The 12,071-nt window shown below is 33.3% G+C and overlaps 1 protein-coding gene across 1 annotated transcript; it reads right to left on the bottom strand.

Annotated features, from left to right (window-relative positions):
- LOC122602042 (G-type lectin S-receptor-like serine/threonine-protein kinase CES101) lies at positions 1 to 3,437 on the bottom strand. Its single transcript, XM_043774774.1, has 7 exons — positions 2,258 to 3,437; positions 1,994 to 2,101; positions 1,708 to 1,904; positions 1,393 to 1,603; positions 1,076 to 1,313; positions 653 to 806; positions 1 to 528 (listed from the first exon to the last, which is right to left on the bottom strand). The coding sequence occupies exons 1-7, from the start codon at positions 3,435 to 3,437 to the stop codon at positions 217 to 219; spliced, it is 2,400 nt and encodes a 799-aa protein (XP_043630709.1). The 3' UTR covers positions 1 to 216.
- Between the last annotated feature and the right edge of the window lie 8,634 nt (positions 3,438 to 12,071).

Raw genomic sequence — 12,071 nt, 5'->3', positions numbered from 1 at the left:
GAAACACGATTACAAGATATGATTATAAATTTATGAATTTGAAAATTTGTAAAACAGTTACTATGAAAATCAGATATATCTGATATCCACCACATGCGGACCCAAAACCCACCACATGAGCCGCTGCTATACTATCAGGAATCTTTGTGTTCATATAATTCTACCCTATTTGTACAAGTACATAGGAACAAATCAATAAAATGCATGATAAATGTATTATCGAGCCTCCATTTCTGTAATGGTCATCTTGTTTACAGAGTGGTCATTCAATTTTATTTCAGATGAATTAGTTGACACTGATGCAGCTCCGTGAAAGAAGAATGCTGTCCGTTTTGGGGGATGTAACGATGCAGTGTCATTGATAAGCATAGAGATCACATCAGACATCACCGGTCTATCTACTGCATTTTCTTGTACACAAAGAAGAGCCACGTGAATAGTTTTTAAGAGTTGATTGATGTCACAAGTACCGGCTAGTGTTGGATCCTCTAGTTGCAATGCATCCCCTTGTTGCCATAGCTCCCATGCCTAAATCAAGTTTAAGTTGTTCATAATAGTGTGCTGTGAAAAGCTACACTCTGACTTTTAGGGTCAAATGACTAAGTTTTGTATAACAATAAATGTGAAAGACTTATATTTCACCTAGACTTACATATCCGACTAGAGTGACCATTTCGTCACGATGAGAAAACCTATTATTATTTCTTCTTCCACTCACAATTTCCAAGATTAGGACTCCAAAACTGAAGACATCAGACTTCTCCGAGAAAGCCCCTTCCATTGCATACTCAGGAGACATGTAACCACTGTTCAATATTTCAATCAGACAACCAAATTAAAAATTAGACAAGATTAAGTGAAGACTTGTGTGAACCTTTATATGTCATGACTTTCTTTATAAGATTGGGAAAACCGGTTTAACATAACATTTTTTTCCCAAGAAAGTAAAAACACAGCAGATTCTAATTTTCATGACTTTGGATATTGGATGAATGGTTAGTGAAAAATTTCCACTTAATAACTAAGTACAAAAGGTTGAGAGTGTGAACTTAGAAAAGGGAACGAGTGTACTTACTACGTTCCAACCACCCTTTTAGTTATTGCTTCTGTCTCATTATGTTTAAAAATTCTGGCCATGCCGAAGTCAGAAATCTTTGGATTCATACTTTCATCTAGCAGAACATTACTGGCTTTAAGATCTCGGTGAATAACTCTCAGCCTTGAGTATTTATGAAGGTAAAGCAATCCCTGAGCAATTCCTTCAATGATGTTCCATCTTTTTGGCCAGTCTAGCATTGTCTTCTTGGTTTCATCTACTCAATTAATTTGGCAACTTGGATAAAACACACAATAGTATTGATATTCGTATTATCATTAACAATATTTTCTTACCAAACAGAAAGTAGTCCAAACTCTTGTTTGGCATGTACTCATAAATCAACATCTTTTCTTCTCCATGAATACAACAACCTAGAACTCGAACAAGATTTGTATGTTGAAGTTTGGCAATAAGTATGAGTTCATTCTTGAATTCCACAAGCCCTTGCCCGGATGTTCTTGAAAGCCTTTTAATTGCAATTTCTCGATGGTCACTAAGTATCCCCTTTTCTCAAGGCACATTATATGTTGTTTTTTCAGATAGCATGGAAGAAAAACTACCAGTAGTTTGAAAATCACAACTCATATATTTGAAAGAAAAAGACATACCTTATAAACCGGTCCGAAACCACCCTGTCCAAGCTTATTTTCACTAGAGAAGTCATCTGTCGCTGTTACTATAGAAGCAAAGCTGAACACCACCAAGTCACTTCCTTTTCTTCTATCGCTGTCTAGATCACTTGCATCGTTGAATCGTTCTGAATCTATCGTATCAAGAAAATCTACATCATCTCCAATTTGTCTCTCTTCTACAATCAAATCTACGACTTAGGTACCAACATAGCAATAGTTTTTAAAAAGTAGATCAAAATGACTTCAATATAAAGTTCTATACCTTCTCGACTAAGCTTTCTTTTCTTAAGACACCAAAACAGCCCAAAGCAAAAGAGAAGAACAAAAATGCCAGCACCGATGGGTGCCCAGATCCAGATTTTAGCCTTTCCTGTATATTATTTGAATTATAGTTTAGCTACTACTACTTCAACAGTAAAAACGGCAAAAATCAATATCTAACTGAAAAAGAACATTGACAGTTAACAGGATTCGGTGATAGAGATACACAACATTTAACCAACAAATCAAATCAAGATTAATTTACCTTTACTCCGATCTGAGGTAATAAGCACATACTTTAAAACAGAGTTCCCCTGCCTATCAATAGAAAAGTTACTAACTGATTTGGTTCCGGTCCATTTAAAACAGCCAGTTCCATTACTACTACTTGAGATAAACCCCAAACACTCACAATCATTCCAACAGCTCACCATACAATCACTTATGCTTATGCTAGAATTATCATCAAACGAGCTGCTCGTCATTTCAGGATCGAAGTCCCCACTCATCGGACTAAATTTATCTTGTGAATTCCTGCATGAAGGAATATTAGAGCCTGCAACACACCCATTACCCAAATCAAACCCATAACATAGATCTTGGGTAGAAATTAAACGACGGTCACTACCATCTACAATTCGACCTTGTGGTCTCAGTATCCACATGGGATGAAGATAATTTACGCTATCAAAACTGAAATACCTCTCTTCATCATTGTACACGTAACTCATATTATACCGCGAAAGTAGTAACGTGTTCACACTCATGAAGTCAAATTCTTGATTCCTCAAATCCCCACTAGTCCAATATGGCTGACCTCGTCGTCGAACCATAAATCTTTGGGAGTTTTCTCCATTGGGTTCCCAGCTTAGAGTAAAAGCACCCAAATCAGGGATGTCATCACTCAACCAAGAAGTTAAGTTCCAAGTCTGGCCCGTTTTGAAATTCGACCCGAGTTTCATACCAGGTAAAAGTACATTAGTGGGATGATCAAAACTCTGCCATATAATAATGTCATTTTCATTCTTGAGCTGGAAATTACCATTGTCTTCAAGACTTGCAGCCAAGCTAGAATATTCTAGACTAGATTGATTGTTTTCTGAAGAAATATTCACTATGGTCGTTCCTCTATCGACAATGACCAGTTTTTGAGTGTTGGGATGGATCATGAGGAGGACTTGAGATGAGCTAGATACGATCGGTGTGGATGGGTTGGCTATCCATACTTTCCTGACTTGATCATCACCGGTATACCAGATTCCTAAATAAGTGTAGTTTGTGGAAGGAATGGTGAAAAATCCTAATGTGAAGTTACTACTAGGCGAAACAAGTTGAGAAGTGAGGTTTAATTGGTCACCAACTTTGATGGTTGAAATGCCGGTGGCCGGAAAACAGTTGATGATTAGATCGGTACATAGAATTGTGAAAATGATGAGAGTAATCATAATCTTTTTTCAATAATTGATCAGCTCAAATATGAGAGTTATATGCTGTAGGAATGTGGTACTTAGATATGCTGTTGCACACAGGATTTTGATAACCAAGTCTTAATGTGGTTTTTTTTTGCCCCACAATATTGTAAATTGTAATGCTTTATCGTATAATAGACAATTTACCCGCAGGTAAATTTTCCTATCTATGGAAAAAAAAAACATTTAAAACTTGACACTATCATCTGCCTTTTGATCGAGAGTTGAGAGTATAATATATGCTTTATACAAAGAATTGTCAAAAAGATTAGGTTTGATATAGTTTTTTTATAGTCAATGCAAATGTTATGGTTGAAAAGTTTCATTATTCCAAGCTGTACGTATGCAAGAGTTGTTATTAAATCTAGCATTCAAGTCAAAAATATATCATGCATTCAAGTCAAAATTACATACAGACATACAGTACGTGTATCTTTGTAAACAATATTAAATACACACGTTTTAAGAGTGAAATAAAATAAATAAAGAAAATGATAATGAAAGTTTTAAAGTTTGTCACTAATATATCAAAAACCATCTTTAAATTTTCGCATAATAAAACATAAATTTTAATGCACGCAAATAGTTTGGATGTTATATATGATATGATGATGCACTTAGTCTATATTATCCACCACTTTCATTTTCGTACATTTCATAACAACGTTCCCAGTGTATTTTATGTACGAATCATCACTCAAAATATATTAAAAAAGAGAGAGTCATGAATTTTAAGATGGCAAGCATAAATTAAAATTTTTTTGATTTTCCGTACGAATAATCATGAGTCATACGATATTAAATTAGGCTTCATATGCGATTTCTTATGTTATGACTTTATTAAAAGTCCCCCAAACTCATACAGTAGTAATTATTTTGCTATCACTATCAGTAGTTATCAAGCAATTCAACACTTATATTGACTATTATTACAATTATTTCTAGTCAAATAAAGATCAGAATTAAGCGGATATATGAGAAGAAGTAATTGGAGGAAAAAGTAAGTGGCCAGCTTGTGTATTACTAGCCATTGGCCAATCGGTGTTATTTTATTTATTTAATTAATGATAAATAAATAACTCAGTATGTTTAATTTCTAAACTAGGTACAAATCGAATATGACAACAAAGAGTTTAAAGTAGATTGGTTTAACCAGATTCACGTTAGGAAGCCCCTTCGCCCATTATTTAATATGAGGAAAAGTCCTCTAATAGTCTGGCCTGAGACACAACAATATATTAAGAGAAAACCTTGCACTTTAAGACTTGAACGTGGTCTCCCCAAATCCAAACCGTTACAGAGACTTTACCATTAAACTACTTAAAATAATTTCAAATTGTCTTATTTTTAGGATTGAACATTGGTTAATCTTAAAAAAAAAACAAAAGATCGTTTTGACTCTTAAATCCTGTCTTATGCAATAATTTTCTAACTTTCCCACATGTTTTGTGAAGCCGAGGTTGTCAATTTTCTCTTATATTGCATTTGGTGTTTGATATGTAAGTTGTTTCTTTCTTTGCTTCGAATTAACTCGATCAATTTTACTAAACTTTCCCATCAAACTTTGGTGTGATCGGTCTAATAAAACTTCTTGTACGTTTTGGACAAAAAAAAGTTACGACGTTAAAAACGACTGACGTATTTCAAATCAAAACGGTCATTTTTATGCAAACTAATTCTACCTTTTGTGTAGTTAAATTTAAAGAGAAGTAGTAAAGTGATCACGTAAATAATAAATTGACCATGGTTATGTATTAAATTTTTGTACAGTTTTGTTGTACAATTATTAATTGTGTTATATATACATTTATATATATGTTATGTTTATCATCTCTCAAATTCTAAAAAGATAAATCTCATTTTTTTCTTTAATTTCAAAAGTTTTTACGAAAAATTACATTACATAAATATAAAATAAAATGAAGTATGTATGTAAGCAACAAGCCAACAAAAATTAATCCTTTTTTTTACATTTTAAACTTTACCTATAATATTCAGCCTTCACGAATCACGAGACGTCAAGTCACAATTTCGCATACGGCATAATCATTGTGATTTGGGCTGCAAGAATGTTACAGACTTAGAGCAAGTAATTAAGCACAATGAAAGATATAATTGTTGGGCGGATAATGGACCTGCCAATTTTGATAATGGACAATTCGATCGTTTAGCAGATATAAGCTCGATTGGATGACATGCTAAGTTAGTTCAAAAAACTATGAATGGTATACACATCACATATACGGGCCAGGAATGATCGAAAACTACGTCATGGGCTAGCTAGTATACAAGCAACAGCTACAGGAAGAATAGAAACTTAAGATAGGGATATATACTATTTTAGTTTCATCATGTATTCATGTACGTGTTCATTAACATGCTTAGAGTATTCGATTTTAATTGGATTATCTATAGGAGCAAGCATTGTAATTTTACTTGGTTAGAATGGAAATCAACCCTTTGGCATGCTAGCATTATGTTAGTTCGGGTTTAATTATTATTTCCAATAGTACTATTTGTTCATTGACAATCTATAAAGAAAGGTATCTCTCAAACAACGACCTATCCTGACTACAACATCTACTTATGATTATGTATTAAATTACCAGTGCTTAGGCCCGTACCCCGTCCAATGGACGGGTAGTCTCAAAAGATATTAATTAAAGCTAAAAAATTGTAATTCAAGTATATTAAATACATAGCGAATAAAAATAAATTTTCTAAATTAAAACATAAAACGAATCAGATTAGGCAAAAAGTTGAAGAAGTATATTTATATTTAGAACGGAAAGAGGGATGCTAGAGTGACAAATGAATTACAAACAAATTTTTACAAACTCATGACCCACCAATGAACATCAAGGAGAGAAAGAAGAGATTGAAAACACAATCAAATATCATTGGACTAATTCACATGTCATGTCAGTTTGTAAGATTATATTTGTAAATAGTTTGTAAGCATAACATTTCTCGAACGGAAATAAACTAATTGAAAACATATATTCAAAATTAGAGAATTTGTAGTATGAACTATACAAAGTAAATAACTTATGTGAAGTTCAAATCGTTAAATGACTTCTTTGTAAACTACGTACAATTGATTGGGCGTCCATCTTCATCACAAATTTTGTTATATTTAAACTTAAGACAAAAACAAACAACAATTTTAGACTATAATTAAGAAAACTAAAGAAGAAATTATTTGAAAATTAACTTCATATAAATATTGAATTTAGTTAACTTTTTTTTTCCAACTTTAGTTAAAAAAAATATAAAACTAAAGAAGGAAACATATGAAAATTAAATCCATATAAATATTGAATCTAGTTAACCCTTCTTCTTTTTTCAACTTTAGTTAAAAAAAAAAACTAAAGAAGGAAATATTTGAAAATTAACTTCATATAAATATTGAATCTAGTTAACCCCTCTTTTTTCCAACTTTAGTTAAAAAAAATTTCAGTTTGCTATATCTAAACTTAAGACAAACACAAACAACAATTTTAGAATATAATTATGAAAACTAAAGAAAAATATATAATTTGAAAAATACATATCAATTCATCAACAAAGACCATCGCAAACGTTTTGATTTTCTTTGGGTTGTTCCACTTTGAAACAGTCCATACATGCACGTGACGGAGTTGTAAATGATGGTTAACATGTGTTGGCTTAAGATCTTCAAAATGAACTAATGTGATTTAATTTTTTATTGTTGAAGAAGAAACCATGATGAAAATATAATGGATTACAAAACAATAACATAAGAATTCGTTAAATAATTATAATATAATAATGATGATTAAATATATGAACAAAATAAATAATGGGTTTACAATATGTGAGAGTTTTTTAGGTTGTATGCATATATATAAATAAATATTATAATAATATAAGGTCGGCAATTTGTTTATTTATTAAATAAATATTAAAAAAAGTAGAAGATTAATAAAGAGAGAGAATTAGGTTCAAAGAGGGAGATTAGGGGTGTCAAGTGTACCCCCAACCTCCTCTTTTAATTATATTATAAATTACTATTACTATCATTTATATATAAGGAAAAATGAATATAAGGATATCTAACATCTAAACTTAGTAGAACCCTTACATAACATTTTTTTAATATTTTTTTTATTAATAAATAAATGTTTAAATCCTCATAAATTTTATGGATTAAAAAACAATGTATGAGTATTTTATACCTAAATTTAAATATCTAACAGTCTTATATTACATCTTGTTGGTATAATATATTATATATTCAACTTCAAAATATATTTGATTCAAACAGAACATCAAGATTAGTTTATTTATATAATGATAAGTTGATAATAATTGAGATAATTACAAAAAAACATCTTGAAATTGTAACTATATTTTAAGTAATTTAGTTTTATTTATACACACAAATTTATTTTATTTTTATCAAGCTGGCGATTTTTGATACTTATGACTTGTTTTTCCCACTCAACCTTTTTTTTTACTTTTGGCTATTTTTGTATTTTAATTACTTTATCAAATTGCATTCGACTTATCTATGGGTAAATGGATCGTAAATGTAGCTATTTTGAATGAATGATTAAGCTTAAGGTATTGTTTGTTAAACTAGACTGGATGACGATTTTTTTGGTTATGTTGCAGCCTGGTCCACGGGATGCACCTGCAATTGGCAACGGTCTATTTGGTATCGCAATCTTTGGGTAGCCTGCCCCAATCTTTAGTGCCGTTTGGTCAATCAAATGTATTTGCAGGAAAGATATTCTCAAGTAATCCATCATTAAACACTAGCTAGCATTATGGCATTCAACCCGACAAATGTGAGTTTCTTTTAGTGTTTTTTCACGAATCTTTGATTACTTACTATAGTTTATTTTTAATATGGTTGTTGGAAAACTTGTTTTCTCCTAGTTATGTTTAGACAACTTCTGCATGGTCTTGTAGGTGGCTATAGGTATTACTATTGTTTGTCTACTAAAAAGTTAATATTTTGATTTGGTCTAAGATTTTTAACTTGTCGCTTTCTCTTTACAAGTATAATTATGTGAGAACTGGACTTTGGATATGATAACTCTTATTTTGGGAAGGATATAGAAGCTATAATGGTGTTCGTGCTAGGTGCTAATAACGGGATTAGATAGTGACACTATTTCTATAGAAAACTACATGGATGTTCACTATTATGGTGATGTTCAGTATTCTTGCTAATTGCTATTCATTTTTCCTAATAGATATGCCTAATTGTTTACTTCATGTCGTTTATGACTTTTATCACCTATACACTAGTAAACTGGATATAATATTTGAGTTATGCAGTAACGTTTGCTATGTTAGACAGTGTGGGATCAGAAACATGTTCATCACGTCCCGAAGAAACAAGACCAAGATTCAAAGCCCATATAAGTAATCGGTCCATATTTAGGTCCAAGATCAAAATTAGAGTCGGTCTAATTTAGACCTATGTTTCCATAAATTGTTTCAAACTTTAGTATAAATAAAACCCTCATGTAATACGATTATTATCAATGAATGAAAACCAAGATTGATTCCATTAGTTTACATGGTATCAGAGCCCTAAATCGACTTGGGCATCATCATCTACCACGTTAATTGTAACACCCCGAGCTAGGCTCGAAATGCACCGAAAACATGACACAAGATGGAATTACCGTAGAACGAAACTATATGAAATTAAAAGGATTCCGTGAACCCAACAATTTAGTTATAAAGTCACAAAAGTATAAGGAGCATACAACCATCAAGAGTTTTACAAAAATGATATCAAAAGATGCCTCATGATCCTAAGCGAGTCCCATCAATGGGAAATGAATCACGGATCCATGGTCATAGTCCAACTTCTAGCAATGCAATCAAGCTCTTGGGTTATCTTGGTTACCTGAAAAGTGTACTAACAATGTCAACACTAGGTTGGTGAGTTCGTAGGAAAGAAGGAACAAGAACACATACCAATGCCATCCATCACATACGCAAACATAAAGAACAAGAATTTAGACATCAATTAAGTATCTAACATGACCAATGATCTCACACTTGCACATGTCCCTCAATTGTTCTCATGTCATCCATAATTGTCATCAAGTACGTATCGTACCCGTATAATGTCATCAAGCACTAAAAGTGCCCGTTTGTATTGTCATCAAGCCCCTCATTTGCATTCATTGCACATATATTGATCATCCATGACCATCATTGTCCACACACATAACCAACTACGGGTGTATATACTTCGTATGATACTACTTTTGAAAGGCCTATGATGTTTATATATAGGGTCACCCGCAGCCTTCCCACCACATCTCCAACCTTTCAAATGCATTATCATCCTCCATATATACCCAACTATCCTAAACAAACTCATCATACATACACAAGTAACCATACAACGAATCACATATCGGCACATCAACAAAACCATCGCACAACATGTAAATCACAAATGTCATCATACACGAAGTACACTTTTCAGCCCGACTCTTAAAAGAGTAAGGGAAGCTACGAAAACACACATTGATTGGCAAAAGGAGTGAATCTCTAGTTAAAGATGTCCAACAATCGTCAAATGCCCACAACCTAACAATACGTGTCACAATACAAGTCATGGTCAACACTAGTTATACAATACCACCACTTCCCCCCAGGTGTTTTAGAAGTGATTCGGGGCATTCAAACGACAAATAAAGGGTTTTGGCAAAACACGGTTCAATGACTTAGCACCAAAATTTGACATGAAAATCAAAGTGTTTAGAAATGTGTTTAATCAATTTTGTTGACCTTAGGATGTTAATATAAGACCATTAAACAAGTTTTGGATCATTAAAAGTCGACCGATAACCGAACGAAAAGTTGGGGAAGGAACAGAAAGACTGCGGCCGCTCGCACGGTCGGCCGTGAGAGCATCTGTATTATGGGAAAACTGCAGCCACAAGCACTAAGCGTCTGTCTGAGCGGCCGTGCTCCTACTGGCAGATTTTTGACTCCAAGATCGACTAAGGAAGCTCCAAAACACATTTTTATGCCTAAATCACCGTATTTTAACATCATTGAACATAACCCATATCATAATTTTGTCCCAAAACATCAAATCCATCATTAAATCCTTACAAATCAACCCAAAACCCTAATGAAACCCTAATCCATTTTGACTCGATTTGTGACCCGAAAACACTTTGTTATAACTAGAAACAAATTTATAAGTAAGAAATGATGAATTTGAGATAGAAAACACTTACCAAAACTTCCACAAGCAACCAAACCCGAATTTGACCTAAATGGAGCTTTTTCTTGCACTTGAAACCTTGAATTTTTTTTATATGATGCTAGAATGATGAGGAGGATGATGATTTTGTTATGATCTCTACTTGAACATCATTAAATTTGTGAATTAAATTAGAGAGAGATTGAGAGCTTGAGTGTGTGTGATTGTAAGTAAATAAGAATAAGAAAGATATGGAGAAATGGGTGGGGAAAAAAAAAGGGATAGGGTTGGGTTAACTTGGGTGGGTCATGGGTTGGGCACAACCCATGGGTAGGATCCATTTACACTTTACTAGTTAGCTTGAATGTCATCTAAGTGAAAAATCGATTAGCATCTATTAATGATCTCGACTAGCACATAATTCTCAACTTGAACAATAAATTGGCCCATATGAACACATTGCACTCAATTGAACCTTAAATTGCACTAGAACATATATTGATTAACTAATACTTAGTCAAAAATACACATAGTCAAAGAGTCAAGAACCACATTTGTTACATTAATCCCTCAAATTATATCACCTAAGTCGAGACCGAAGCCACCATGGCCGGAGAAGAGACCGGTGGCTCCAATAACGACTTGGCATTACAATTAGCAACTTTTTTACAAAACAACACTCATCAATCTCAGAATCCCAAATTATCAGACAACCTCCAAATTAATCTCAAGCTCAATAGTCAAAACTATGCTCTATGGACTCGAATGATTCGAGTTGCCATAGGCGGAAAATCAAAAAATTTACTAAATCACTTAAGCGACTTACCTCCTGAGAAAGCTTCATCCGAAAAGTTTGAAACTTGGGAGCAAGAGGATCTTATTGTATTCTCTTGGCTCATCCAAAACATAGAGCCAAATATTGCCAGAAACTTAACTGAATTTTCCACCGCCAAAGAGTTTGGGTAATGAAATTCGGGACTGTTGGGACTACTTCGGGACTTCGGGAATTTCCCGGTCCCAATCCCTTTTGATACCGGTCCCACGAAACAACAAAAATGAATATCGGTCCCGGTCCCACTCGGGATTCGGTACCACTTTTCTGTACCGGTACCGGTACGGTACCGGGACGGGATCGAGATTTGGGAATTTCCGCTCATCCCTATATACAAGTGTAAATTTGGTATTTACACTTGTAACCTTGAGCTTCCTTTCTTTACACTTTAACTGTAACAATCGTGGTTCCTGACCTTTTAACCATATGTACAATTTAACTAACTATCGAGTTGGCCAATATAGTTCAAGTGCAATTTGGAGTTCATGTAAGTGTAATGTGTCCAAATAGATCAATTTATCGTTTAAGATATATGTGCTAATCGATATCATCGTTGGTGCAAATCGAA

The sequence above is a fragment of the Erigeron canadensis genome, chromosome 5, assembly GCF_010389155.1.
Source record: "Erigeron canadensis isolate Cc75 chromosome 5, C_canadensis_v1, whole genome shotgun sequence".
Lineage (NCBI taxonomy): Eukaryota > Viridiplantae > Streptophyta > Magnoliopsida > Asterales > Asteraceae > Erigeron > Erigeron canadensis.
Note: the sequence above shows the minus strand (reverse complement) of the source record. Positions and strands in the feature narration are given on the sequence as shown.